The sequence below is a fragment of the Pyrgilauda ruficollis genome, unplaced genomic scaffold (assembly GCF_017590135.1).
Source record: "Pyrgilauda ruficollis isolate IOZ18807 unplaced genomic scaffold, ASM1759013v1 scaffold12, whole genome shotgun sequence".
Taxonomy (NCBI): Eukaryota; Metazoa; Chordata; class Aves; order Passeriformes; family Passeridae; genus Pyrgilauda; species Pyrgilauda ruficollis.
In genome coordinates this window covers 14693924-14721853 of record NW_024510321.1, presented here as the reverse complement: position 1 = coordinate 14721853, position 27930 = coordinate 14693924, and the positions used below count along the sequence as shown (strand labels likewise).

At 40.5% G+C, this 27930-nt stretch overlaps 1 protein-coding gene across 1 annotated transcript in view; it reads left to right on the top strand.

Annotated features, from left to right (window-relative positions):
• Nucleotides 1-27930, top strand: part of GPR158 (G protein-coupled receptor 158) — a 181098-nt gene that overhangs the window by 127440 nt on the left and 25728 nt on the right. The window contains exon 6 of the mRNA XM_041488315.1: nt 4574-4683. Within this exon, the coding sequence (XP_041344249.1) occupies nt 4574-4683 (110 nt within the window). The remainder of the gene's footprint in view (nt 1-4573; nt 4684-27930) is intronic.

Sequence of the window (27930 nt, the reverse complement as noted above, 5' to 3'; positions counted from 1 at the left end):
GTGCTTGCCTCAGTCCTCCTAATACAGATTATTAGTTGACCTATATTGAAGAAAATTCCCTAAAATAAATGCTGAAGTGCCTTTCTAGTCAATGGAGATGTGTACTTGAAGCCTTTAAGCCAACTCCTATCCAAGTAGCTGAACTTTCTCAAGGTACTTGTTTTTGTCCCTGGGTTATCTGTGGAACTTGCATTAGTAGGCCTGATTTACTAGACCCCCCAAAACAGTGTAGCAAGAAATTATATGTTTGATTCAGGCAGACTGAATCCCAGTCACTGCACCTTGGGGAGGTGCACAGTATTAAAGAGTTTTTGCCTGGATCTGGTGCCAAGGTGAAGGGCAGAGTTAACCATCTTTTAATGTGCACAGTAAAATTAACCTGAAAGACAAAAGAGCATTTTGCAATGCACAGTTTTTCTCACTATTAATATTGTAGGGCTGTAATAAGGTGGATTTTTTTTTTAAGAATCTTTCTAAATACTTTTTATCTTTTAAGAAGCAATGGCATTGAGCCTATAAAACTCATTAATTCCTTTTTTCTTTTTTTTTTTGTGTGGACAAACTCTGTTATGTTTTTGAATGTTCAGTTGTTCTGTGTTAGTTCTCTTTGCACTTTTACTTTCCTACCTGTCCTGATGAGGAAAATTTGCTGTAATGTGTGAGGTGCTTTTATTGACTTCAGCTGTTGTGTTTAGAGTGTGTGTGTGTCTGTTCATCATGTCAGATGAATAACTGAGCTGGCTGATCGCTGTGTCAGCAGGCTAAGTCCCTCTTCCGTGTCTGTAATTCTCCAGCTCTAAACACACTTGACAGTTAGCTGGTGACCTTAGGAAGTCTTTTCATCTCTGACTCCACAAGTGGTAGCGTGACTACTGGAACAATGTTTTGGCAAGGATAGTAATAGCTTAAACCACGTTGAGTTCAAAAGCAAACATCTAAATGCATTTGTCCAAATGACAAAGACGAGGCACAGTTCAGGAAGTCTCACGCACAGCTGCAGTAACTGGGACATGAGCAGCCACTGTTTGGCTTATCTTCTGGTCTCCAAATAATTTTCCCCAGATCTCTTAGCAGAAACTAATGTCTAGTGTTTAAGTGGATGCCAGGAGCTGGCAAAACTGAGGATAACACATTTCTTTATGTACAGTAAAGATGTTTTGTTCCATCCATCAGCAAAACATCCCAACATTTTAAAGAAGATCATGGTCTATTGCATCGTAAGTGCAAAAAGAGAAAATTAAGTATTGTCAGATTTTTGATGGGCAGGGTAGTTTTTAGAACTGTGGGATTCCCTTGTTCTGCTGAGAGCAGCCTGGATGTGTGGGTGAATCTGGTGCTTATCCTAAGATCCTCACTTGGAGCCCAGCAACCTTTTGCTGCACATTTGTTGTCACTTGATGAAGACTTAGCTCTGGGCATAACAGTAGGGAATGGGGATTTTGATAAGGCAGAAGAGGCTGATGTGAAACAAACCCAAGACTTCTCTGTGTTATGTTCCTCTTTTTTTTTTTTTTGGTTTGGTTTGGTTTTGTTGTTGTTTTCTGTTTGGTTTTGTGGGGTTTTTGGGTTTTTTTGTTGTTTGTTTGTTTGTTTGTTTGGGGTTTTTTGCATTGTTTTGGTTGTTTTCGTTTGGTTGTTTTCTTTTGGTTTGGTTTTTTTTGGTTGGTTTTTTTTTTTTTGAGTTTGTTTTTTGGGTTTTTTTTGCTAGGGAGAGTGAGGGTTGGAGTGCAGCAGTCATACTTTGGGACCAGGTTCTTTGCAAAAATTGTATTCCACTTGCATTGAAAAATTGAGCAATGCTTCCAGGGCAGTGTTTCTGTAGCCCCTTGGCTACAATCCATTAAAGATTGTTAATTTAAAAAATTGTGCCTCTAAAATTCATGGTGCTTATAAGAGATGTAATTCTGACAAGAGCTTAGAGAGGGAAGTCACCTGAACATTCTGGTGAGCCCTGATGGGAAAGACATATGCTTAGAATGGCCTTCTGCAATGCCTAAGAAGAAAGCAAAATGTACACATAGCAATTCTGGCTCTTCAAAGCCTTGGTCCATGACAGACCATGTGCAAGAATAGGTAGAAATGGACACTGGCCCTTGTGAAGGCACTGTTACAGTTCATCGTATAAACACAGGAAGATCCAAAAGAGACTCAAGCTTGGATGAAGTCTTACTTCTGCAGTATCCTTCACCACTGGGTGAAGGAGCAGTTAAAATGTGTCCATTTCAAATGGGAAAATGAGAACAGTTTTCTCCACCAGAGCCTTGTCTCTGCAGCCTTCACAGGGAGCTGTCACGCCAGCTCACACCAGGCTGCGTTTGAAGTGGTGGTTTCTTGGTTGATATCTAGCCAAATGCCTCAGCTGCTCATAAAAATGATTCAATGCAAATCAATGAGATTTTCTAGACACATGCAGTTAATGTTTCAACAAGCAGCAGCAGATGAAATTGCTGTGTCAGATTGCATGGCAAAGAGAGCTGTTGCCCTTGTTCAGAAAATTCTATGCCTGGAGAGTTTTCAGACCTTCCCATTTCAATTATCTGAAAAATTCTGCTTTCAAATCAACTTTGGAATGTTCAGAGTCTCTGTATGCCAGTCTTTTTTTGACAGTGATTTTCTTGTTTGGAAGAATCAAAGATGAAACATGGTGTTTTCTACTCCCCAGCAAACCTCAGGAGACAAGTTACTGCTACAGACTTTGCTCAGGTTCTGCAACTGTCCTAATCTATATAACTGTATATTAGGATAAGAGGTCATTGCTGCCATTCAGGTCTTTCTGAGAAACTTTTTGCTGGATGCTGTGTTTGCCCAAGCATGGTCATGCATATGTGGCTGCATTTTGGTTTTCCAGCTGATTTTCCAAGGAGAAAAGCTGCTGCCTTTCCTACATGGATGGTTTGTCAGAATCCCAGAAAATGTCTACATTGAAGCATGTCAAATCAGAAGAAAGTTTTTCACCTAAAGGATGGTTGGGCAGTGGAACAGACTCCCCAGGGCAGTTGGTCACAGCACTAGCCTGACTGAGTTCAAGAAGCATTTGGACAATATCTCAGGCACATGGTGTGTTTCTTGGGGTGTCCTATGCAGTGCCAGTAGTTGGACTTGATGATCTTTGTGGGTCCCTGATAACTCAGTACCTTCTGTGATTCTGTCACAGTGAAAAAAGCAGATTAAATTTTGCAGCACAGTTTGATTCAGCAAATCATATTTTTAAAAGGAATAGTTTGATTCTGCTGTATAAAAAAGCATTCCAGTGAAGCACAGCAGCTTCCATCTCTCTCAGCCCACATCTGCCATTTTTGCCCCCACTCTTCTAAAGAAGTCTATGTCACCCAAAGGATGTAGTCCTGGGCTTTTGGCCAATATCCTGAACTTGAATTCCCACGCAGAAGAGCATTTACTTAGGAAAATAATATGTGGCAGCCAGTAGGCACAATACTACCTCTACTGCCAGAATGTACTGACTGTAAATGAAGCTGTGACAGATGGCTTGAAATGTTTCAGTGCTTTTTCTCTCTAGACCAGGATTACCTAATTAATTTTTACTATGGTGCATTGGGTTGTTTTACCAGGTTCTGATCTGACACATTGAATGCATGGGATCTAAGTTTGCTGGACTAAGCAGGGTCTACATGTGGGGTAGGGGCAGTTTTCCAACAAATCTCTGGGACAGCAGGCTCCTGATGGGACCAGATGAGGGAGAAGAAATATGGGATCAGCCCTCAGGACACCAGGGACAATGTCTGCTGGAATGAGAAGGAATGGACTCCTGATTCAAATTGTGACTGAGTTTACTGAGCAACCCTGTTTTAGAGAAGAGTACTATTTTACTTGATAGTGAAACTTCTATATGCACTATACCTACAGAAGTAGCTTTCTTTTACTGTTTATGGAGTGTTGTTCTTGTGCATGGTCCTTAGTAGACAGGGCATGGTGGGACATTTTTTTGTTGTGGTTAGAGAAATGCATAGGTGAACAAAAAGGTTATTTTCCTTAAGAAAGTTGTGATGCATAGGCAGATTTGATATAGCTTAGGTGAAATATATGGGGAAGAAAGAGTTAAATGTGTCATTAAATATTTCATATGTTGGATAGAAAGAGGCCAGTGCAATCATTTCTAGTCTGGCAGAGAAAAATGAGCAGCTATCATTTTGCTAGGTTTATTAGGAGTGACTTTGAAGTGTAACCTAGTAAATAAAGCCTATCAAACCAGAATTAAACCAGCTGCATATTACTTAAATTGCTCAAGGAAAAAGTCCTTGCCTGTTCTATCCTCCTCTCTGGGTACATGTTTTCACTCAGTTAAGAAAAGTCAGTGGAATTGCATTTAAAAGTGTTGTCACTTCACAGTCTGTCACAGGGCTTTTGCCAGCTCCCTTCAAAAAGGAGTTGGTGCCTAGAACTGTGCCAGCTGGTTGATCTGATCATCCCAACGCTTTACTAGAAAATCTAAATATACAGCAGTACGAGCTGAAATGTGTCTGCTGTCCTGTTTTGCAACTATTCTGCATTTGAATGAAGAACTACTTTCTCATGAAAGCAGTACTGAAGCTCTCTCTATCTTTCTGTTCTATAGGTTGTCATTTTGTATTTTGAGCCAAGTATATTTCGCTGTGTTCTCCTAAGATGGGTTCGTCTTCTGGGCTTTGCTACTGTTTATGGAACTGTGACACTCAAGCTGCACAGGTATTTCACATATTAATTTCCATCTCTGTGGGAGTATGTGCAATCTGTGTGGGTACTTAGATGGAAGAACTGCAAATATTATCATAAAAAAGTGCCATTTCTGATTTTAAACCCACCGTGTATTTCTCCTCAATTTTCCTGCTCAAATTATATGCTACTAATCTGAGTTGAGAGCTATGAATGCTGACAGGACTTGATGAAAAATACATATACATTAACTGTTAAACTGTGCAAGAACCCCTTTTCTCAGGAGGTGAATGTGTTTTCCTTGAATATAAAAATACAGAAGTATTCATAGAGTGTTCAAAAGCTTCTCTGTGAAGTGTTCATAGAGAGATGCTTTTGAAGTGTTTAGACACAGCAGTGGTGGGTAAAGCAATAGACTACAGTGTGTGTACTCAGCGTGTTTTCTTATGGCTCTTATGTCAAGGGCTGTTTTCTTCAGGCAATCATAGCAGACAAGCTGCACACTCACAAGCATCAGTACCTGTCAGCAAAAATATGAAGCAGATTCTGGGTTCCATGGGGTTGGCACTGCATTCACATGTTACTCAGAGATGTAAGATTTAGAGGCCCAACTTAAATTCCAAATTCTACAGTCCCTTTAAAAATTGAAGCCTTTTCTGTGTATGCTGGATAAAATCCATCTTTAAACTTTAATGAAAAAAAAATTACTGATACATTCTGTAATTATTCAAGCGAAGAGATAAGCAGTATATTGATATTTGAACATATTGGATGGAGTACGGTCACTCCTCTTTTTATCTTCGTTTCATTACTGTGTTGGCATGTAAGATAGAAGAAGCTTGATATTATGCTCATAAACTGAATGAGAACTAAAAATATCTTGTGTTTCATGATGCATTATTGACTTGTCCATATTATTCCATATTATGTGGAAACCCCTGTTTTCCCATTAAAACAGAGCTCCTTCATGCAGCTCCCTTTAATTTGTGTTCCTAGTTACAGGTGTGCACTTAGGCTAGTAAACTGTAATTGTAAAATGATGTGTCTGGCCACATCTTTGCATTGAAAATGACCAAGAAAATCCCACACCCCCATAGTATTCTCTGCGATGAACAATTTCTGATGCAAAAAGTAAAACAAGTAGAGCAGTAGAGGAGAAAGGGAGCTGGTGACTTTGCTTAGATGCTTTGTTATCTATAGCTTAGATAGATAAAAAGCCTGAGACTGTGGGTGGCTCATGTTGTCACTGCAGTTCTGCTGTCCTAACAGGTTCTTTATATGATTGTACATGATATGAGGAAGCAGCTCTCCTGACAGGACAATTGATCTTCCATTGATATTAAGTGAGGATAGGCTGCAGAACTGGGCAGAAAGTCTTCTGCTTTGCTTCTGCTTTTTTGGTGTTACTTAGCACCTGTGCTGACAGGGTCAGCAAACCAGACAAAATTGAATAAGAAGCCAAGAATGCACTGCATCCTCATTCTTGATCATCACAAAGCAAGGAAGGATAGCAGCAGACTGGACTTTATCAATGGGATAGTAACCTGAGGGAAGTGATTGTTCTCCTTTACTCAGACCATATCTGCAATGATGTGTCCAGATGTCAGCGAACTTAGATGAGTTTAGTGAAAGGCCATCAAAATGGGCTTTGAGCACCACATCAAAAAGGCCATCAAAGCTCAGGGCTTTGAGCACTGGTCCTGCAAAGAGGGGTTGAGATAGCAGGGCTTGTTCAGCGTGAAGAAAATGTTGCATTGGAGGGACCTAACATGAGCTATCCAACACCTGCAGGGAAGTGAAGCTGGGTTCTTTACAACAGTGTATAGCAGGAGAACAAAAGACTGACAAATTTAAATAGGAGATTTCAACTTTATACAGTATGAATTAATATCAGGGGCAATGTTAAATGAGGAAAGCATTTTCAGTGTCAGGTTGATTAAGCAGTGCAGCTGGTTGCTCATGGGGTTATGAATTTCCATACTTGGAGGTTTTCAAGACCCAACTGGATAAAGCCCTCAGCAACCTGGTCTGGACTCACTGTTAACCCTGCTGTGAGCATTGGCTGCCCTTCTGAATAATTCTGTATTTCTTTGTGTAGTACAAAGAGGGAAAAAACCTATTTAGTATGTTAATCTATAATTAATTTGTCTAAGAGTATATCTTTTGTTTTGCACCCAGCTATCCTGACTCTTCCTTTCCTACATTAGTGATATTGTGGTCTTTTTTTTTGTTTTGAATATATCAGTCCCAGAGTGTGGTTTGCAAAAGACTGAGTCAAGTTAGATATATATTTTATTATACACATTCACAGCAGTTATGCTGTTAGGAACAATGTGATGTTAATAGAAATTTGGTGGAAAATTTTGGCAGATCTAATTCAATCCACAATTCATACAAGGTTGAGGAATGGCTTATTGCAGACATGACAGATACTCCTGACAAGCACTGGTTCCCTCCTGCAGCTAGGCTGTGTCCTGCCTGGGGGAAGAACCAACTGCCAGCAAGAAACTTGTGATTTTTCTGAGTTAAATGGGAAAACCAATATTGTGTAGAGGTAGCTGTTAATGATAAAGAGAAAGTCTCATGCTATAGTTCTCAACAAATGAGATGCTTTGAGTAGCGATGGAGTGTGAAGGTTGACAAAGCCAGGTAGGAGTCACTGGACATGCCTGGGGTTTTTGTAGCTTTTAAAATTTTCCTGTAGCTCCTCACTTCTTAAGGAGTTCTCAGAGGTTTTGTTAGGGTCAAGCATCAAGGGGAAATCAGAAAAGAAGTCAAAAGCAGATGCTTAAGGAAGAGTAAAAGAACAGGGAAGTCATGTACTGATTCATTCTTGGAACACCTGTCACAGACAATTTCTACAGTGCCTCATCCTTAATTGCCTCTTTCTTATTCACTGTGCATTTCTTAAATAACGAGCTGATGTTTATGGGGGTGGAAGGATAGGGGCATGGAAATGAGCTTAATTTAAGAAATCTGGCTGAAGAGCTATGAACATAAAATACAATACTTTCCTTAACAATGAATTTTTCAAAACAATTCTCTCAAGAAATAATAATGTTTCAAATTTAACCTTTTGGGTTTAAAGGAGCTGATGTGGCACCTTTCAGTGTATTTCTGTAACTGAAGACTCTCTGTGTCCTTTCTCAAGCCCTTTGTTTTATGAACAGGTTATCTCATTACTTTAAATATTGTGCGAACTTGTGTCACCTCCATGTCAGGGTTAATACAGAATCCTTAATTCTGGACTAAAGCATAAGAATGAAACAAAGTAACATACATACAGACAAATGTATCCACTTACATGTGTATACATAGGATAGTTTTCAGATATTTTAGGAAAAGGAAACTCAGGAATGGGAATCTCCATTTCTGATATTAGTAAGAGAAAAAAAGGAAAGTGAGAAAGTGAGGAGAATGAGAAGGTATGGGGAAGGTGATGTTCAGGTATGAGAAACATGACAATGTCATAATGCCCACTTTTTTGTAAGCAGTGATGGTGGGATGGGAGTGTTAGTGGGAGAACAAGATGTTAACACTATGATGCAATTCTGCATTTTATCTAAATGCTGTGCTGAGATTATATTGCTGTGCTTTGCCATCTGGTACAGTTGAAGCAAGTGGTGGACCTTCCTACAGGTTTTGGAGGTGGTAAAGAAAGGAGTAAAAAACCAGTGTGGGTAGTGTGTGCATGTTTAGAGGCATGTTTTAGTGGGGGACATGGATTAGTGATTCATTTGGCAGTGTTAGATTTATGGTTGGATTTGATGATCTCAAGGGTCTTTTCCAGCGTAAACAATTCAATGATTTTGTGGTTCTCTGAGTTGTGATTCAGTATCTTACTGAAGAGGAGACTCGTGCCAGCAGAGAACCCGAAGAAGATGTCAGTTTGCTTGTTGAAGCATCAGTGGTGAGGACATGGTGTCCTGTTCCAGCCAGGACAGGGTTAAAGTTAGCCACATCAGCCCGGGGGACACAGCCAGGACCCCAGGATTATTGGATATGCCTCACAGCATGTGCAGGGGGAACCGAGGGTGAGGGTGGGTGGCACATGGGGACCACTCGCCTGTGAATCATTGGCCTAACTTGTGCACTCTGCTTTTAGTATTGCTTGTTGTTACTGTTTCTTTTCTTATTTCATTGCTGTTTTCTAAATTGTTCTTATCCTGTGATCTTTACCTTTTTGTGCCTTCACTTCTTCTCTTCCTTCTGCCACAGGGGGAGGTGGGGGTTAAGTGAGCAATTGGCTTGTGGTCTTGGGTCTTAGAGTGGGAACAGTAAATTTGGGAATCCCATTCCTAACCACAACACATAGCATATATGGCCTCCCCTAGGTCAGCTGGGGCTGGGAAAGAGGATACCGATGACCTTGTCTAAAAGTGTCTGGTGGGAATGTGGTGCAGAAAGGGGCAGAAGGTACCATGGCAGCTGGAACCTGTATGGCTGGATTATCACATGGCCAATATTTCACAGGTCATAGGGCCGGTAGGTGACAGTTCCATAGTGCCAATACACCACTACCCAGTGGTTCCATGAAATGGGACACTAGTGATGAAGCGCTGCAGAGAGAAGTTTCGTCTGGGAGGAGTGGTTACTGTGTAACTCAAATTGGCAAGCAAAGTGAGATGAGCATCGTCTGTAATGTTGAACAATCCTGTTTTTTGAAATGAGTCAGGCCCTCATGGTTTGGTTGGTTAAGCACTCAAAAAAATGTGGAGGATTTACTTCCTATTGAATTATCCTTTTTTTCTTGTGGAAGGTGAGAGTGAAATGCCTTTAGACAGATGCATTCATTGTTGGATTTTGCCTCTGGTTGTGGTTCATAGTGATTTCTGTAGTTGTTGTTATCTCACATGAAACAAGAGGAGGAAAATTGTTTTCAAGGCAGATGTTGCTGTTGCAGAAATGTACAGTGTGTACAGAGTTCTGGTCTGATACTGCCTTGTTGAATTGCCATCGCTTGGGTTTTTACTGCTTTAACTGCAGTAAAAACTCATTGCTTGGGCTTTTACTGCTTTAACTTGACTCACAGGATTTCAATCTGTTTGCAGTACAGGAAAAGGAGTGGTTTGGTCAAGCTGTAGAGATTTTTACACTGTAGGGGCTTTCTATAACTATTCCAACCATTTGTCTGTCTCTTCCCTAGAAGTGGCATGTTTTGGCACCTGATGTTGTATGAACTGAATCCTACAAAGGTTTGTGAAAAACAGTTTTGGGGGAGAAAACAGTCCCACAGAGCAAAGGCTGAAACCCACAGCACCAGCAGGTCTGGTCTGCCCTGGGTGGTCAGTGAACACACTGTGCTGGTGGCTCCCACACTGTGCCTCAGGCCTGGCTGCTGGAGAAAAAAGCAGAGAAATGAGGATTTTGGGGGCTGGGTACAGAGTGAAAGACTGGGGGATGCAGATTAGGGAGGGAAGAAGCTGGGCTTGCTGAAAAAGTGTCTGCATGTACAGTAGGAGTTCATAAGGAATGAAGTTTCACTAATTATACCAGTCATAGAAAAATCTGTTTTCTTGTTAGCATGCCTTAACCAAATTAATTAATTTCATGAGTATAATTCATGCCTCATGTCTGCTGCAAACCTTTTCTACTTTGTTTACTTGTTTTTATGGTATACAACAAAACAGGGCTTTAGACAGTAAACCCCGTATAGCATTCTTGCATGATGCACATTCAAGATGCAATTCTTATGGCTGCAGTACTTCTAGATTAAATAAGTCACATTCTGTTGCACTGTGGCTTTTTTCCTCAATAAAAACCTACATTATTAAAATCCTATTTAGTTCTTCTGTATCCCTGCCATTCTCAAGCAATAACTAGCCTTAACTAGACAGTATAGTGGTTCAGTTTCATATTTCTGAATGAAAATATCTACTTTCTTACGTAGAAACTAGCAAAATGTAGTACTGCTGTTAAAAAAAACACAGTGCAGAATTAATCTTGATGGAGCACTATGTAGAAATGGGACTAATAAATGTTATCTTAAAGCAAGAAAATCAGCATCATGTAATGTATTTAAGATTAATAGGGCACTGGGATCCTGGAAAATATTTTCATCCATATTCCTATTAATATTTAATTTGTATAAATTGTTGTAGACGCAGCTGTTCAGTTCCATGGGCTGGTGTTTTAATCACCTTAATGTAGCAAACATTCTGCTATATCATATCAGACTGATTTTGGCTAGGAAGGTTCAAAGAGAAGATAAAGAAATTGTCTGGTGTTTTAATATTCAATTACATTGTTATCATGATTAGACAGAAACCAGCATTGGGTTGGAAGGCACTTTGTAATGATCCACAGGTATCACTAGACCTCTCAGATGTCTTTTGATGGCATGCAAGAGCACCCTGGCAGATATTGTGAGAAAGGACTGGTTTTGCACATCAGGTTAACATGACAGCAGAAGGGCTTCAGAGCTGGAACTGGAACCTGTCCTTTCCAAGGATATCCAAGTCCAGAACCTCCCTTAGGCAGAAAGACTTTGTGCTGTGAGGCAATACCTTCCAGGTAGATGTGCATTTGTGTATGCATTTGCAAGTGACAATAGCTCTACAGACTGGTTTTTCTTATTATGTGGGAAGGATGGAATTGGTCTGGAAGGATGGAATTGGTCAGTGGAACAAGGTATCTCTGCCGGGTGGGATTATTGCATAAAAGAAAAACCAGGCATTACACTGCAGTCCTGGAGTTATAGCTATTTGTGGAGGAGCAGGATGAGGGAGTGAAGGACGTGACTCACAGACAGGCTGATCACAGTGGAAGCAGAGATTTGCAGATCACATCCACTGATTGTCAGTGAAGAACCATGACTGGAGAGGAGGCTTCTGGTGGGCTACTGTGAAGGATGAGGAGTAAGCCTGGTACCATTTAGCATTTTCAGTTGCAATGAACAACCAAGAACAAAATGATTACTCACAAAATTTGTGTGTAATGAAGCTTGGTGAAATAGTAAATTCTGTTTCAGCAAGTCTAGTAATGAAAAGTATTTTTTACTAGAATGATAGAATATCTGGATTTGGAAGGGATCCACAAGATTCATCTAAGTCCAACTCCTGCCCCGCACAGGACAGCACCAGGAATCCCACCGTGAGCCTGAAGTATTGTCCAAACCCTTTTTGAACTTAGACAGGCTTGGTGCCATGACCACTGGCCTGGGGAGCCTGTTCCAGTGCCCAACCACCCTCTGGGTAAAGAAAGTTCTCCTAATATGCAGCTTAAACCTCCCAGACACAAAGTCAGGCTGTTTCCTTGGATCCTGTCTCTGGTCACCACAGAGAATAGATCAGTGTCTGCTCCTCCTCTTCCCCTCATGGGGAAGTTGTAATGATGTCTCCTCTCAGTTTCAGACCCATGAGCCAGCTGCTCACCCATCACATGATGTGTTTATCCTGCTGTGAGCTGGACATCTTGTGCAGAAGGGTACTGTGAGAGACAGCACTGAAAGCTTTGGTGAAGTCCAGAAAAATTGTATCAACTGGCTTTCCTTGATCAACTGAGTTACCTTTTCATAAAAGGAAATTAAGTTTGACAAGCAGGATTTTCCCCTTGTGAATCCATGTTGGCTCTGACCCATGACCGTGTTGTCCTTCAGGTGGCTTTCAATAACTTGCAGAATAATCTCCTGAATTCTACCAGTCACTGAAGAGATATTAAAAGGCCTGTAGTTTCTAGGGTCATCCCTTTTGGGACATTGGGACAACCTTAGCCATCTTCCAATCAACTGAGATCTCCCCACATTCCTAAGCCTGTTCAAAAAGCATTACAAGAGGCCTTGCAATGAATCATCTGGCTCTTTGAGTGCTCTTGGATGAATCCCATCAGGCCCCATAGACTTAGAGGGATCCAGCTGGAGCAGCAGATCCTGTAGAAGTTCAGAGTCAGCTGGGAGTTTTTCATTCTCACAGCCATGGTTCTGCAGCTCAGGGCACTGGGACCCTCTTAGCCCATCATCAGTGTTGCAGACAGAGGCAATGAGAGCTTTAAACATCTCTGCCACGTTCATGGTGTTATTGCCTCAGTCAGAGAGATGCATCTGAGTGCAGCCAAAAGGCAAATTATAACTAGGAACTATTTAAAGACAAAACGTTATGGAGAATAGGAGGTTAATCAGTAGGGAATTGATTTTACAACAGGAGGCAACATCTTTGAAATTCATATAAATGCAGTGTGTCCTATTCTTGAGATTCATTTTTAAAGGAGACACACAATAGGTGGTTGTGGTTCAGAAAGTATTTGAGGGCTGGAAAAATTCTTGATACTGTGGAAGCTAATCTGGTTTTTAGATCCACAAGAAGATTGAGAGATGACTTCTTCTGTGGTGTATAAATGAGCAGGGAGGGGTAAAGTAGTCACAAAGGACTCTTTAATCTATTGGACTGAGGTTTAATAAGAACTGGTAGCTGGAAGTCAGAGCCAGAGAAATTCAAATGAGCAATCTGGCATACAATTTTCTCAGAAGGGTGTTTAGCTGCTGAAAAATCCAAATAGATTAGAGGAGCAATGAGAAATTTTTTGTGCTGCTTTCAGTTCTAGACTGATTCCTCTCTTGGAAGATTCTGTAGTTAAGTACTACTACAAATGACAGGAGTTTCAATAGAAAAGTGTAATGGTTGGTGTTATACAACTGATCAAAGTGTATAATTTAGTGGTTAGTCCAATACTTGGCCTTTATTTTACAAACATGCAATAAAAACTATATTTAACCATTCTTTCTAGTATAGATCTACTAGGAGATGAAGCATATTTATAGACTGAAATGACAGACAGTGGTACTGTTTATTGGAGTGTACCAGCTGCTTTGACATTCATTTTTTCTGATCACTTACTCTAATGTGGATCTTAAGTACTGGGGAACCACTGGTATTTGGTACCACTCCCTGGACCAAATATTCTCACATATTAGTTGCTCTTTTCTGGATTTATATGGAGAATGAAAAAAAAAATTGCCATTATGTTCTTGAAGAATTGAGTATCTGATCAGTGGTAACCAACTACTGGTGACATAAAATGCTGTGTTGCTCTGCTGTAACATATACAGGGTTAAAGCTCATTTTGCTCATTTAGCATTGTACTGCTCTGCACATTGGTGAGTAATCCTCATAGATGCTTTTCTGAAAGAGGCACAAGATGCTCCAAGAATTATACATGCGATATATTGGATCCATGATCTGAGCTGGAAAGACCAAGATAATGCTGACTTAACTGCTTGAAGCTTGGGAATGCATACACAGTAGGTCCTGTAGAAAGTTTCAGTATTAATTCGGTTGTAAGTATTAAGCTGTTCCTTTTAGAACTGATCTGTAACATTTTCACTTAATATTCACTGCTAAAAAAAATTGTGTTAAAAATTAAAACTGTTTTTCTGCTCTAGAGTATTACAGCACAGGACAAGTTGTGGATGTTCTTGACTTCTATCTCCTTTGTGTGCGCACTGTGAGCCTCTGTTCACACTTGCATTTACTGTATAAGGTTAAGCTGGAGCCTCTGTTTCTGGCAAATCTGAAAATCCTAGCTGTTAACAATCAGTGTAAAATTTTGAGTGCCTATTTCCAAAGTGTGAATTAAGTTAGCTGGGAGTTCCAATGCTGAGCTCCATTACTCAGGGGTCTCTGAGTCTCTTCCCAGCCATCAGCAGTGCTGTGCTCTGGTGGCTCAGGGCAACACCGCTGTCCTGGTGGAGCCACGTTCTGCTCTTGATTCTACTGCAGCAATGTCTGTTCTCCTTCTGAGATCTTCTTGAGCAAAAAGTCCTTCTCCTCCTTGCTGGGCTTTGGGGGAGATGCTCCCTGTTCCTCCCAGATGTGTTGAGCAAAAAGTCCTTCTCCTCCTTGCTGGGCTTTGGCTCCCTGTTCCTCCCAGGTGTCCTAGGGGAGGTTACAGGTTTGTGTGAGTGCAGGGCTGCTGGTGGGGAGGCCCTGCTCTCGGCAGGCTGTGCCTCAAACTCTGGCTTGCACAGAGTTCTTGGGAAGTGCAGCTTGGGACCACAAATCTTACCAAGCTTTTTGTTTCTCCTTGCCTGCCTTTTTATACAACTATTAAGCCTCTCTGACTGGTATCAGTCCTCACCAGTGCATGTATTCTTACTTTCACCATTCTGTTCTAAAAAATGTCAGGCATAAGCAATCAGGGATTCACTGGTTCTGCCTTGTTGCTGTATGTGGATCAGGGCCTTTGTCATAGATGTTTTTCAGCATTTCTTTGATCTTGTTTTCTACTGTTCACTTGTGAATAATGCAAATAGGCATTACATGTCTGAAATCATACTTCAGTTCAAACTACATAAATTCATGGCCTCTAAACAAAGAGGAATGTCAGAAGGTATTGTGGCAATTTCACCAGGGCTAGTAACAAGAAAGTTGGTATATATAAGCATGTATGGTACCATTGTCTTACTGAAACAAGGCTAAAAATCTATGAACTATTTCATTCCAGATGTTGCGATCAAATCTATGGGCACATTTTTGCAGATCTTCTGTTCTTCTCCTTGACTTGCTTTTCTAGTTTTACCATGTGACTAGCTTTTAGAACTTTTTACATGCTACTGTTCTGTGAAGTTATGTATTAAAACTTAATATTTTAAATTATTTTTCTTAAACCATGTGTTTTTTAGCTCCCCTATGGTTTCCTTCAGTCTGTAAATGATCATCATATATTCCTGAGGTAATTCTCTAGCACCTCAGAAATCACTCTCTTGTTGGCTTTGAGCAAAACTCCATATAGTGCTGAGAGCTTGAAACTGATAAAAGAGCTGGAATGACACTGTCCCAGCCATCCCTTAGTAAAAGCCTTAATTGCTTTATGCAGGATCTTGCCTCAGCAATAAGTCTGCCTTCTATCTTAGACTGGACAGACTTTTTTTTCTTTTAAATCGGATTAACATAATCCAGCTCTGGACTTTGCTCCTCTGTACTTTTTCAAATGCTTTGGAGAATGTGGCTGCAATGACCAAGTCTCAATTCTAAGTTTCTGTTCAATTTGCAAATGATACTTTACTAGTTGAGAAAATGGCCTGTGTGTTGCTCTGGGATCCTTGTATGTTGTGATTGTCAAACTTGTGTTAAAGTAGGAATTGATGGCTTCTGGTGAGTGTCAGCTGCCAGTGGCCTGTGAGGAGCAAAAGCCCATTTTTGTTGATTGGCAAACCATGACACTGTTGTACCCAGAAAAAGTCATTGACTGGTTTGCCATGTATGAATGTATGAAAATGTAGGAGTTTGCCAGAACATATGCTAAGTAATGTCCAGTTTTGTCTCTGGCTCAGTCTCTTGTAATGAAATTTTTTCAGTGCTCCTCTGCAATACTGGTTGGTGCTCAGTTTGTTTGCTTCCTAAGATGTTGCCTCGGGTCTGGAAGCCCAATCAACAAATTCCTACTGGTTTTTGCATTCTTTATTGAGATTTGCACTGACGTGTGCTGCACAGCTGCACCATCAGGACCACAGATGTGAGCAAGGCACAAAATCCGTGCTGACCATTCTGTGTGTTTTCATGCTCTTTTTAATTTGGGTGATAAACATGATGGTGATGCCCACTGATTATTTATACTCATCTTTGAACTTTGTTTCTGTGCTTACTGTTGCTCTCATGTGGCATTCTGGTATTTGTTTATCTTTGCTCAGAACTCTTAGGTCTCATCAGAGATTCTTAGGATCTTAGACAACTATTATAACTGCCCTGGAGTTCTTCCTGAATGGTTTCTGTGCTAACAAATGGCATTTATGTTTCTGGCTGAAAATTTTGGTTTGCCAGAGATAAACTGTTTTGCCCAAAGGAGAATGTGAATATGTGCCATGCATAAAAGCATGGGGCAGGTCTACCCAAACAAATGCTATTGATTTTTTTTCCACAAGATACAACATTGTGTGGGTACCTAAAAGCCACAGAAACCTGCAGCAGAGTGACAAACACAGAATCATAGAATCATTTACGTTGAAAAATACCTTTAATACCTTCATTGAGACCAACAATAAACTTAACACTGACAGGATCACCACTAAACTGTGTTCCTTCATGCCACACTTACACATCTTTTAAATACCTCTAGGGTGGGTGACTCAACCACTTCCCTGGGCAGCCTGTTTTAATGGCTGACAATCCTTTCCAGGAAGACATTTTTCCTAATATTCAATCTAAACCTCCCTTGGCACAACTTGTGGCCAAACTGAAGAAAAAACCTAACTCTTAACAAATAGCTGAGCTGTGCATCTCACTAACATAGGGATGGTGCTTTCAGTCCTGACACCGGTGTGCTTTTTTGCTAATACAGCATTTCTGTGCCATACCCCAAATGTCTCTTGAAGATAAGAGTATTGCACAGTTGCCTTATCATTGGCCTAGACCACATCCTCCTGATTTGCCCTTATTAAGGCACCCAAATATTTCTTTCAAATTGGTATTTGTATTTAGCCTTACAGAGGCTGGGTTGCATATTTAGCTGTCTTTATTTCCCTTCTGAAGAACAGAACTACCTACTTCCTTGCTTGTTTGTCAGAGCACAAAGTGATTCTCTTCATTTAAGCTGTTGCCCTGTGGCAAGCAGCACAAATCAACATAAAACTATAGGTCATTTGGACTCTTATGAATGTGCTGTGTTCTGCCAGGATGTTCCTCAGTTCTTTGTTCCCTGCCTCTCCAAAGCTGAGCAAGACCAAGAAGGAGGCATGCTATTATCCTCTTAATTCATACGTGTTTTTGTTGGTAAAAACTAGAGATGGAGTAATATCCAATTATCTCTTTATCTATATGTATATTTAACTTGCCAGCTTACAGGATGTTTGATCACTAATTAACTCTGAAACTACACTTATTTTATATTAGCTGTGCATTTACTTTGAGCTCTAGGCATTGTTTCAGCTACCATTTTGACTTGTGAGCCCTAGATCACCTTAAGCTTAATCTTATGATTGTTTGTTCATTCATCACTCCTGTGGAGCCAGCAGCATTGCTGGCTTAGTCCTGTGCAGAGTGTAAGAGCAGGCAGGCTTGTGTCACTCCTCAGTCTTTCTTCAAACAGGCATAGTTCTAGGTAAGGCATCTTCTTGAAATGCTATGACTGGTGCTTGAAGAATATAGATGTTTTGTCTAGCACCATCAGGCACTGTACAGTGTTTATTGTAGATTTTTTCACATGTCTTTTTGCCCCACAGGTCTTCTGATCCCAAGTTCTGTTTGAGTAATTTAATTGCTAGACAAATTCTAGTGGCTGTTTGAAGGGCTAATTCTGGGATCCCAGTAATTCCTTTCTGAGTTCTTTTCAATTGGATGTCAGCCACAGCCAGGTCTGTTGCTCAGTTTCTCCACCTCAAATGACAAGACCAATTCTTTCTCATAGGTACATTACAAACTCTCTTGTTCCCTCCTTCTTTGGGCTGTCTGTTTGAAATACCACTCCTGTGGAGGAAGTCCTGCACTTTGAAATGTCAGTGCAGCAGTTCCTTAGCTTGCTGCCGCTGTCAGTGCCTGCTGCCCACACCTCAGTGCTCCTGCTTGCACACGCACAGCTTGCCTGGGTTTCACTCCAGGCACTGTGAAGCATCTAACCTGCTGCTTGAGCTGAGAAGGGTGGATTGACCACAGAGAACTGGGATTTGTCTGCATTTTGTTTGTTTTCCTTCTGCAGTGTTCAGAAATCATTCAGAGCCAAAGTCTGCTTTACCCAGTGGGCACAATCCAGTGTTGTGTGGCAGGAGAGGCACAGCCACCAGCTGCAGCAGCTCTGTGCCACACCTTCCCAAAGATGCAGATCCCCCCAGCTGACACCTTCTTGAACAGAGTCACGGGGCAGCCAGAATGTCCTGTCTGTGACATCTGCAGTCCAGCCAGAGTGCACAGGCCTTCTGAGCAGAACCAAACAAAAAACCCAACCCAAAGCCCTTGAGACTTCAGCTGTGAGGCTTTTTTGTAAGAAAAAAGGTAATATTTATAAATCAAGTCAGTGGACTGTGTAGTTGTTTTCTGCACCTTTTTACTAGAAGTGTAGTGACAGTGACATAGTAAAGTCACTGACAAAGGTCGTTCTGCAAACCCAAACAATACTATTTATACCAAATCCCAGAAGGGTTTCCTGGATGGGCTCATCAGTTTCTGGAATAAACACAAGACTGTCAAGAACAACAAAATTGAGTACCCTGAAAGATACTGGAAATCAAAACCAGCGAGGCAGGTTTTGTAGCTGTCTTCTCAGAATGTAGTGAGCATTGTGGCTTAGCTGTTTCCCGGGCTTGCAGCCTGGATCAGCCCTGGCAGGCTCGGGTGGGTGAAGAGCTGGCAGCACGCCCTGCCCTGGACAGCCTCAGCTCTGTCATCATGCATCATTAGCATTAAAAGTCAGAGGCATCAATGTCATTTGCAAGACTTATCAGATAGGATACAGAAACCAAATTATTTATCAAGACTATTTTCAGTGAAAACAAAGTGTGTGTTCTATTCCTTTTTGTCTCCATGCTCAGTTAGACCAGGCTTGTTTGTTTTATTTTCATCTTCATGCTTCATGAAACACCACATTTAAGCTGTTTGTTATATTCAAGAGTCCAAATCTGTTTCTTCTGTTGCATGGATGTCACCAAGTCTGAGTTTGAGTCAATGTCTATTAATTCAAAAGGAATCATTAATTTTTCCCGTTTTCTTCCTTGGGTTATTTGTTCTGAAGCAAGGTCATTGCCACTGCATTTCTTAGCACTATGTGATGTCTCTCTAATTGCAATATTTATTTTTAAACAACTACTCTCTAAAAAACAGCTTGGCTATCAACACTTCTAATGTGTATGTGACCACAAAGGGAAGATGGGATTCTGCCCTTATTATCTTTGCAGATACTATGGAGTTTCAAGCTTATTGCATTTTACTCCCATTCTGTTCAGTCCATGTTGTTGGCAATAGGGTCTCATTACTCTATATTGCCTGTAGGTAGATTGCCTGTGTCTGTATTTTTTACATATTTTACATTTGATTTCAGTGAGAATACAGCAGTGTTTTATCTATCTCATAGCAATCAGCTGTTGCGCTTTTGTCCTGAAAATTGTGGCATTTAGATTATCTCTCATTATTCTTGTTTTTTTGACAACTAAACCTTCAACTGCAATTTAAAGTATAAGTTCTTTCTTTTATGGTGAAAACAGAAAACAGTTCGTGGAATTCAGCATGTCAGATGATGCTATTTCTTCCTCTGTGAGATGAAACACAGAAGATGAGAGTCAGTATTTCTTGCAGTTGGTTTTTTAAACTTGAGTATTTTATTGCAGAATTTCAAATAAAGAGAACATTTCATTTATTTATTGAAGTTGTATGTTGCAGGGATGTATATAACCATGCGGAGGAGTCTGAGTAATTTCATTTCCCTCTTCATTAGAATGGGTGACGGTGCTGTATGGTAATAAATTTGAAAATAAAAGTGAAAGTGTGTACTTTAGTGGGCCCCTGAGAGCATAATTTGTGATGCTTTGTACAATGTTCAGTCAGAGCTCAGAAGATCATCATGGAACAAGTTATACAAAAGAGCTTCTACTGCTGGGTTTTTAGTACTAATACAGTTCTAAAGCATATTAAATTTTAAGATTTAAGGTCTGATTAAAAAGCTTGTTACAGAAGGCATACCAAGAAAATACAGTTTCTTCCATCTATACACTTGTGTATCAACTGCACGAAGCGTACAGAGTCACAGAAAAGCTGGGGTTGGGAAGGACTTCTGGAGATCATAGAGTCCAACTCGCCTGCTCAGAGCAGGCTCAGCTGGATCAGAATGTTCTGAGCCATGTACAATCAGATTCTGAATTTCTCCAAGATTTTTCTTATGTTTACATGGATTTTCCAGGATTTCAGTTTGTGCCCATGGCCTCTTATGTGGACATAGGGCACCACTCAGAAGTGTCTGGCTCAATCATCTTTGCTCCCTCCCATCAGGTATTTATATACAATGGTGAGTTTCTCCCTGAGCCTTCTCTTCTCCAGGCTGAACAGTCCCAGCCCTCAGCTTTTCCCCTCTGCAAGGTGATCAAGTCCTTCAGTCATCTTTGTGGCCCTTCCCAGGGCTTATCTCCATGATGTCCATGTCTCTCTTATACTGAGGAGTCTGGAGCTGGACACAGCACTCCAGCTCTGGTCCACCCACGGTGAGGAAAGCACAGGATCACCCCCTGAGCTTGCTGCACATGCTCTGCCTGGTATGGTCCAGAAGGCTGGTGGCCTTCTTTGCCACAAGGGTACACTGCTGGCTCATGGGCTGTTTGATGTCCACCAGGATCTCTGAGTCATCCTCTGCAAAGCTGCTTTCCAGCCAGTCAGCCCCTGGAATGTGCTGCTTCATGGCATTGTTTTTGCCCAGCGAGTAATTATCAAGACACTCAACTTTAATTATTTCCGCAAACTTTAAATTCAAACAGACATTCTGTCTGAATTCTGTCTTGGAAACCAGTTTCCAAGAAACTGTAGCTTCCTCAGAAGTACTCATGGTAAACCTAATTAGCATTTTTTTCTGATTGTCACACATGCTGAGAGTAAACATAGTTGATTGAGCATTTACCTGGCGATAGATCATGGAAGCTTATCAAAGAATTAATCAGATATTGCTGACACTGTACAGCGATTCTGGGCTACTATTCTTTAAATTTCTTATAACTGTATGTTTTATTTTATGTGCCAAAACAGGGTTCTTTGGTACTGCTGTGTACTGTGCTGCTTGCACAAGTCAAGCTGAAGCTAATCCGAGCACAGGAATCCATAGGGAGGCATTTTATCAGGTGTCAGTTTTATACAACTGGGGCTTTTTGACTGCTGGATTTTCTAGTTATTTGTCTTGTTACTATGGTATTATAAACTGAAGAAGTGCATTCTTCTCTTTCTTCTGTTTTTGACCTTGTTCTGACCAGAATTTGCTTTCCGCTTTAGCTGAAAAACTGTTTTGCACATACTCATGTTCACTGTCTTACACAGGCACTTGTTCTTCCATCAGGAGAGGTGTTCGGCATACTAAAGTACCAAAAAAATTCTATTTTGGTCTGCTTACCTTTACTGTAGATTTTTTTTCTAAATTTCTTTGTGAAGGAAACAAGTTGGGCAATTTGTGAGGGAATGCGACTGTCATGTCTGTCTAAAGTCTGTTTGTCCTCTGCATCATCTGTATTTAGAAGAAAAGACAGGGGTTTGGAGTAATGAAGGCTTAGTACCTTTGTCATGTTGCTTTTGAGAGTGGAGAATGCAAAATAAGATGACTAGGAAAGCAAGGGGAGGTCTGTAGTAGTACTGCAGCCTCTAATAGCCATATCTCCACCTCTATATTGACAGATTAGAAGCATATTTTTATATGATGCTGTTCCTTCATGTTAAATATCTCCTGACAGCCTGGAACTTGCAGTGAAAGACATGAAGCTTCTGTGGAAACCTTTGCTATTTAACTTCATGTTAGACTTTCTGTTCTACAGAGGTCACTGCTCCTCCAGCCATGCAGCTGGTCTCTTGCTTTCCCCTCTGTAGGAGATGCTTGACATAGTCTGTTAACTCACACCCCAACTGTACAAGGTCCTCAGTAACCTGCTGTCATTGATCTGGCTTGGATCAGGGTCGTGTCAGAGAATTTCTCAATTTCTCTCTTCCAACCTTGGCTATCCTATGAGTTAGTGAACCAGAGATGTAGTAACTCCCCAGATGCCTGATGAACGTTAATACCCTTGCATTTTCACTCCGTTCCGTGTAAGCTATTCCAGGTGCACATTTACAGAGGAATATTTTAATAATAACAATATTTTAGAACATGGAAATTTTATTCAATGAAGTTAAATTGTTTATGGTTTCAATTTCTATTGGTGTTGACACTGCTGTATCTTGTGACAGGTGGAGATGTTCCTGATTTTATCGGTTATAAAAGTAGTTTGAATCTTATCTTTTGCAGGTCAGCTGAAGAATAAACTTGCCTTTCAAATATCCACGAAGGCCCTTAGCCATGAGACCTGCAAACACAACCATGAGATAAAGTTAATACTTATTCCACAAGTGAAAGGAGAACACAATGCTGATAAAGAGCTTCTTTTGCAGTAGAGTTGATACAGAACACTGCTGTCTGTCAATCACATTATAAATTGGGAAAGATTTGTTTTATTAAAATGGGCACAAAACTAGCAAAAAATATTATAACTAAATAATGCAGTTACGTGTCTTTCTGTACCACATTTCATTAACTCCTGTCAACTTAGCATCATATAATAAGGGTGTTGGCAATCCAGCTCCTCTTCTGAGCTCTGCTAAGTACAGCAGTCTGCACTGTGGGTCTGAGGGAAGGATTGTATCCAATGGGTGTGATTATTACTCTTTCTCACACCTAAAGGAAGCAGAATAGTCAAGACAAGTTCTTTCTGCTACATGTGAGCTGTTTCATTATCTGGCATGGCAATGAAAGTATCTAAGAGAGAACACAACTCATCAAAGACTGAACCTTTCAGTGTATCCTCCTCCTCTGTCCTCATGGCTCAAAAGAAATGCATATTTATGATTGTCAATGAGGTGATAAGATTAGGGGGATAATGTGTTAAAAAGTGAACACTTACTTGGCTTCATTTGGATATGTAAAGATGTACATGCTTCTGGTCATTCAAAATGGAAGCAATTTAGCCAGTTCACAGTGACTTCCAGCACTGAAACACTGACAGAAGTGAAAGGACAAAAACACACTCCAAAAGATACAAGGGCATAAAAATGGTGGCTTGTTGCAGTATAAAGACAGGACAGGCTCCTGTCCCTTTTACTGCTGATGTTTGCTTCCTGCATCTTTAATAATGAATTGCCATTTTAAAGTAGTGTGTAATAACCACATTGCACAGCAGAAAAGGAAGTAAGTGCTTGCAAGTAAGTCCGTGAGGAGACAGTTTAGTGCAAAAAGATTTTGTGTATGGTGCTTTAGTCAGTGCTTTACAGATAGAGTTCTTTTCCTAGTCTCCTTCTTTTTACTGGATTTTTTTCAATGCAGTATACATAAACCAGTTTATTTTGAAAAATACTTCTCTTGAACATCCTCTGGAAATGCAGCTGGACCCACAGTCAGTGACACCTTTGCACTGTGTGCAGCTGCTCCTGCAGGATCCTCCCCCGAAAAGACAAAGAGAAAACTCAGAAAATGTCATTGATGAATCAATCAGGTGACTTATTTTTATAACAGAAAACCTCAAAGCAATGAGATGCATCAGACCTGAAGTAGCAGTGCTTGTGCCTAATTCTTGATTCATGTGCCATGTTCTTGCAGGGTGGCATTGATTTAATCCAGATTCATGAATTTTGAAGTTGCATCAAATTGTCCACAATCTTCTCTGTTTCTATTGGAATTTTGTTTCTAGATTCCTGCATCTGCTCCAGGGCTTCTACTCTTACCTGCTGCTGTCCCCCAGATCTGAGCTTGCTCAGCAGTCTGTAGACAGACAGAGAAATAGCACTTTCATCAGAGAAGTCTACTGACCCCATTGTTTCTTAAATAATGTCTTGAAAATATAGATGATGTCAGATGTCACACGGAGTTTGAAGATCCACAGGAAAATCTCATAATCGTGAGAAATGTTATAAAGGAAACACAATTCGACTTCCAAGGAGGAATCAATTTTCCTGCTTTTCATCTCCTGCAAGTGGAATATTCAATAAAATCACTAGGTCACTGAAGCTTCTGTGATGACAAATGCAAACCCAGACTCTGTGGTTAGATCTTGTAAATCAATGTACCTGTTCCTTCAGAGCAGGGTTGGGAAGCTCCTCCTTGCTGGGGATGTGGAGAGCATGCAAACGCCTGCACTGGTCTGTGCATTAATGGGGTCCCAGGGATGTCAGCCATGAACTGCCAGCCTTGGTGGAATGAAGAGCTACATCTGCCCTGCAAGCTGCAGGATCTCAGATGCTGCTCTAGAAAATTCAGTAGCACAGTTGTATGATATTATTAGAACACTATTAAATAGTTTTTAATTTTGTTAAAACAGCTAATAAGACAAAAGAGATCACATAGCAACACATTTCATTTTATTCTGCTTTAGTGTAGAAACTTGCTATGTAATTAGGACTAAAAATAAGTAAGGAGGAGATATTTTTAGGGAAAGCCTGTTCAAATCCACAATGTAGCGCACCCAAACTAACAGTTACAGTATCACATTAACCCTAGTGAAGTAGGATACAAAGGTAAAACAATGTGGTATCTATCTGTGAACATGAAAACAAATAATTTATCTGTGAAATTTTGATTGTTTTTCTTCAGCTGCCAACTACTGTTTAGTGCTGTTCTCAAAAACCAAAGTATAGTGATCTGTAAATATGCTATGGATATATAGTTCAGTCCTCAATAAATGACTGCTAGCAGAGTGAATTATAATTCACTCAAGTCCACTACATTTTTATTCACTATTTTTTGATCCAGTGAAAAGCCTTACATTCTTCTTATATAGTACCTGAATAAATTATTCTAATACATTTATAAGATGTGGTGAAAAACATAGTACAGCTGCAGTGAATTGCTACATCTTTACTAAAGCAGCAACTTTTCACATCATGCAAATGGACCAGAATATTTACCATCTTTAACTTAAAAGGAGTGAGGTGTTTTGGCTTTCTGGCCACATTAAAAATTCTGGAAAAGTACTGTCTTTTTTAAGTGGGGCTTATTGTTCTCTGATCAGAAGTACAATGCTTGCCAGTAAACCTAAGGAGGAGAAGAAAGGAAAGAAAATCATAGAACATTCTGAGCTGGAAGGGACCCACAAGGATCATCAAGTCCAGCTCTCACGTGAATGGCCCATGAGGGGAACAAACCCTGTCCTTGGTGTTATTAGCACCGTGACATCAATGTAATACATCTATATAAATAGATGTCTACATCAATATAAATAGCCACTCTCAAATTTACTTTGGTTTGGATTTGGGTTTTATCCATTTCAAGACTTTCCCTGTTTGTAGTATGACTATGTTAAGAACAAAAGTACAAGCTTTGGCATGAGGTTTTGCCCAGCTATCTTATGGATGATACTAGAAAATGCCTCTGAAAATTGGAAAGGTTGTTGAAATTGTCTGTGAATGTTTTCAGTGGTAGAGGAACAGTGTTAGATAGAGCAGCACTAACAAGGAGGGGAATTTTTCATCCCAGCTGGTTTTACTCATCAGCCTTTGTTAAATGAAACATTGTGAGCCAGGTTCACAAGGGGAGTTGCCTTTTGTACATTCAACTCCACAATAGCCTGTGAAGCAAATTTTGGAATGAAAACCTTAAAAATGTTGACCTGTTGTAGGAAAAGATTACCAGGAGGCAGTTCTTGCATCTGTTTTCACAGGGTAAGCTCCCTGATAAATATTGACCTTGAGATCTTTGTAATGCCTGTTCTGAAAGTCTTTGATTAGGGTAAAGAACTTAATCCCTTTTGGTTTGCAAAAAAGTAAAAACCACCTGATGAATTTTAAAAAGCAAATAATTAACTTAGCCAGACTTTATATAGGCTGAATCTTTAGACCAAACTACTAGTGGCAGGAGTCTTGAGGATGTCTGAAGTAAAGTTTTTGTCACAAAATCACTACAAATTTGAATGAAGGAAACACTTCAACAAGATTGGTTTGTTTATGGACAAAACTGTCTGAGGAGCTGACCCAGTTTTTCACTGAGTGAGGGATGTGGTTATTTAAACACATCTGTCAGGAGCAAAGTACTGAAATGGCTCTGTTAACCATTCAATAGCAGACTTGGAAAGAGATGGCTTTGTGCCTATCCCAAGGACCTGGGATTTTCAGAACTTTAGGCATCAGCTTCTGTGGTCATGAGCTCTGTGTGATGTAACCTTAAGCCCAAGTGGTTGACAAAGAGGAAACATTAAAGTGTTCAAGGCCAGCTTGGATGGAGCTTTGAGCAACCTGGTCTAGTGGAAGGTGTCCCTGCCCATGTCACCAGGGTGGAATGAGATAATCTCTAAGGTCCCTCCCAAACCTAACCATTGTGTGATATGTCACTGCTAGTTGTCTGGGGACAGACTGATGGGCTTTTTATTTAATGGTTTACGGTGTGCTCTGTAGCAGCTCTTCCTCACCAGAGTTTGACAGCAGAGTGTCAGACGTTTCACTGGCACTCTGTAGTTCTGCTAATCTCAGAAGGATTCGTGGGGGTATTAGTGCAGTAAGTGGTTTATTAGAAGAGATAATTAGCACAAAGCAGATGAGGATTTAATAAATAAGGAGACTTGGTCTGCATCACTGAAACCTAGTTACGTGACATGGAAAGTCCCCTTGTTGAGCCTTCTTACCTCTCAGATCCCCAATGCTTAATACATCCATCAGCACACATTCAGGATGGGCAAATCCTGTTGAGGAGTGGCCATTTCTGATGAGACCTACCTGGATGATATGGTGATATAAACAAAAGCACTTCAAAAAGCAACACACACACACACAGAGGCAGAAGCTTCAGTATCTCCTGCAGTGGAAGCGGGAAGGCAGCTGGAACAGATGCAGGCAGCAGGGCAGTGAGCTGGGGAGCAAGGAGGCACTGGGGAAAAGCAAAGCTCAGCTGGTCTGTCAAAAGGCTCCAGCTGCAGTTCTTGGAACTGGCTGCAGGCAGAGGAAGCTTTTTGTTCTATAATCCACCAGGAAATTGAGCTTTTCCCAGGTGGGAATTTAGACTTGCAGGTGAAAGGAGAAAATAGAACCTATGCATAGCATGAAAAATGTCAGAATCCTTGGCTACATTTAAAGAAATAACATTGTTTTCTCACTACAGATTAGCTTACCTACAGATTGGCAGACAAAAGCTCGTTCAAATGAATAAATTTTCATCAAAGCGAGTAATATTTTTAGACCTTTTCCATGTTATTAAATATGAAAGAAAATGTTAGTCCAGCACTGCTCACATGGGAGTGAGTGAGTGGTTCTGATTGCAGTGGGAAATCTATTGTTGTTCTGTTGCCTCCCAATACCCAGAGCCTTTCCTTGAACTGCATGTGATTTCCCTCCCACCTTCCTCAGTCTGCTCAAACTCCTGGAAATTACATCACTGTTTATTCAGAAAGGGAAACTTTCATTCAGTACTGTAGGATTACCTTTATATGTGTAGCATTAAAGTGATCTAGGAAACTTCTGTGCAGAGTAGGTTAGCATTAAGTCATGACATGTCTCTTTGCTTACTAGAGGTAGATTTTGCCGGGCACTGAGGTAAAATACATCTTCACAGCTTGTTATTCTAGCCATACATTATAAATTTGTATTGCATTAATTTCCCACAGTAGCAAATCACTGTAAAACTCTAGGGAAGATGTCAAGGAAATTCTACTTTCAAAATCACATT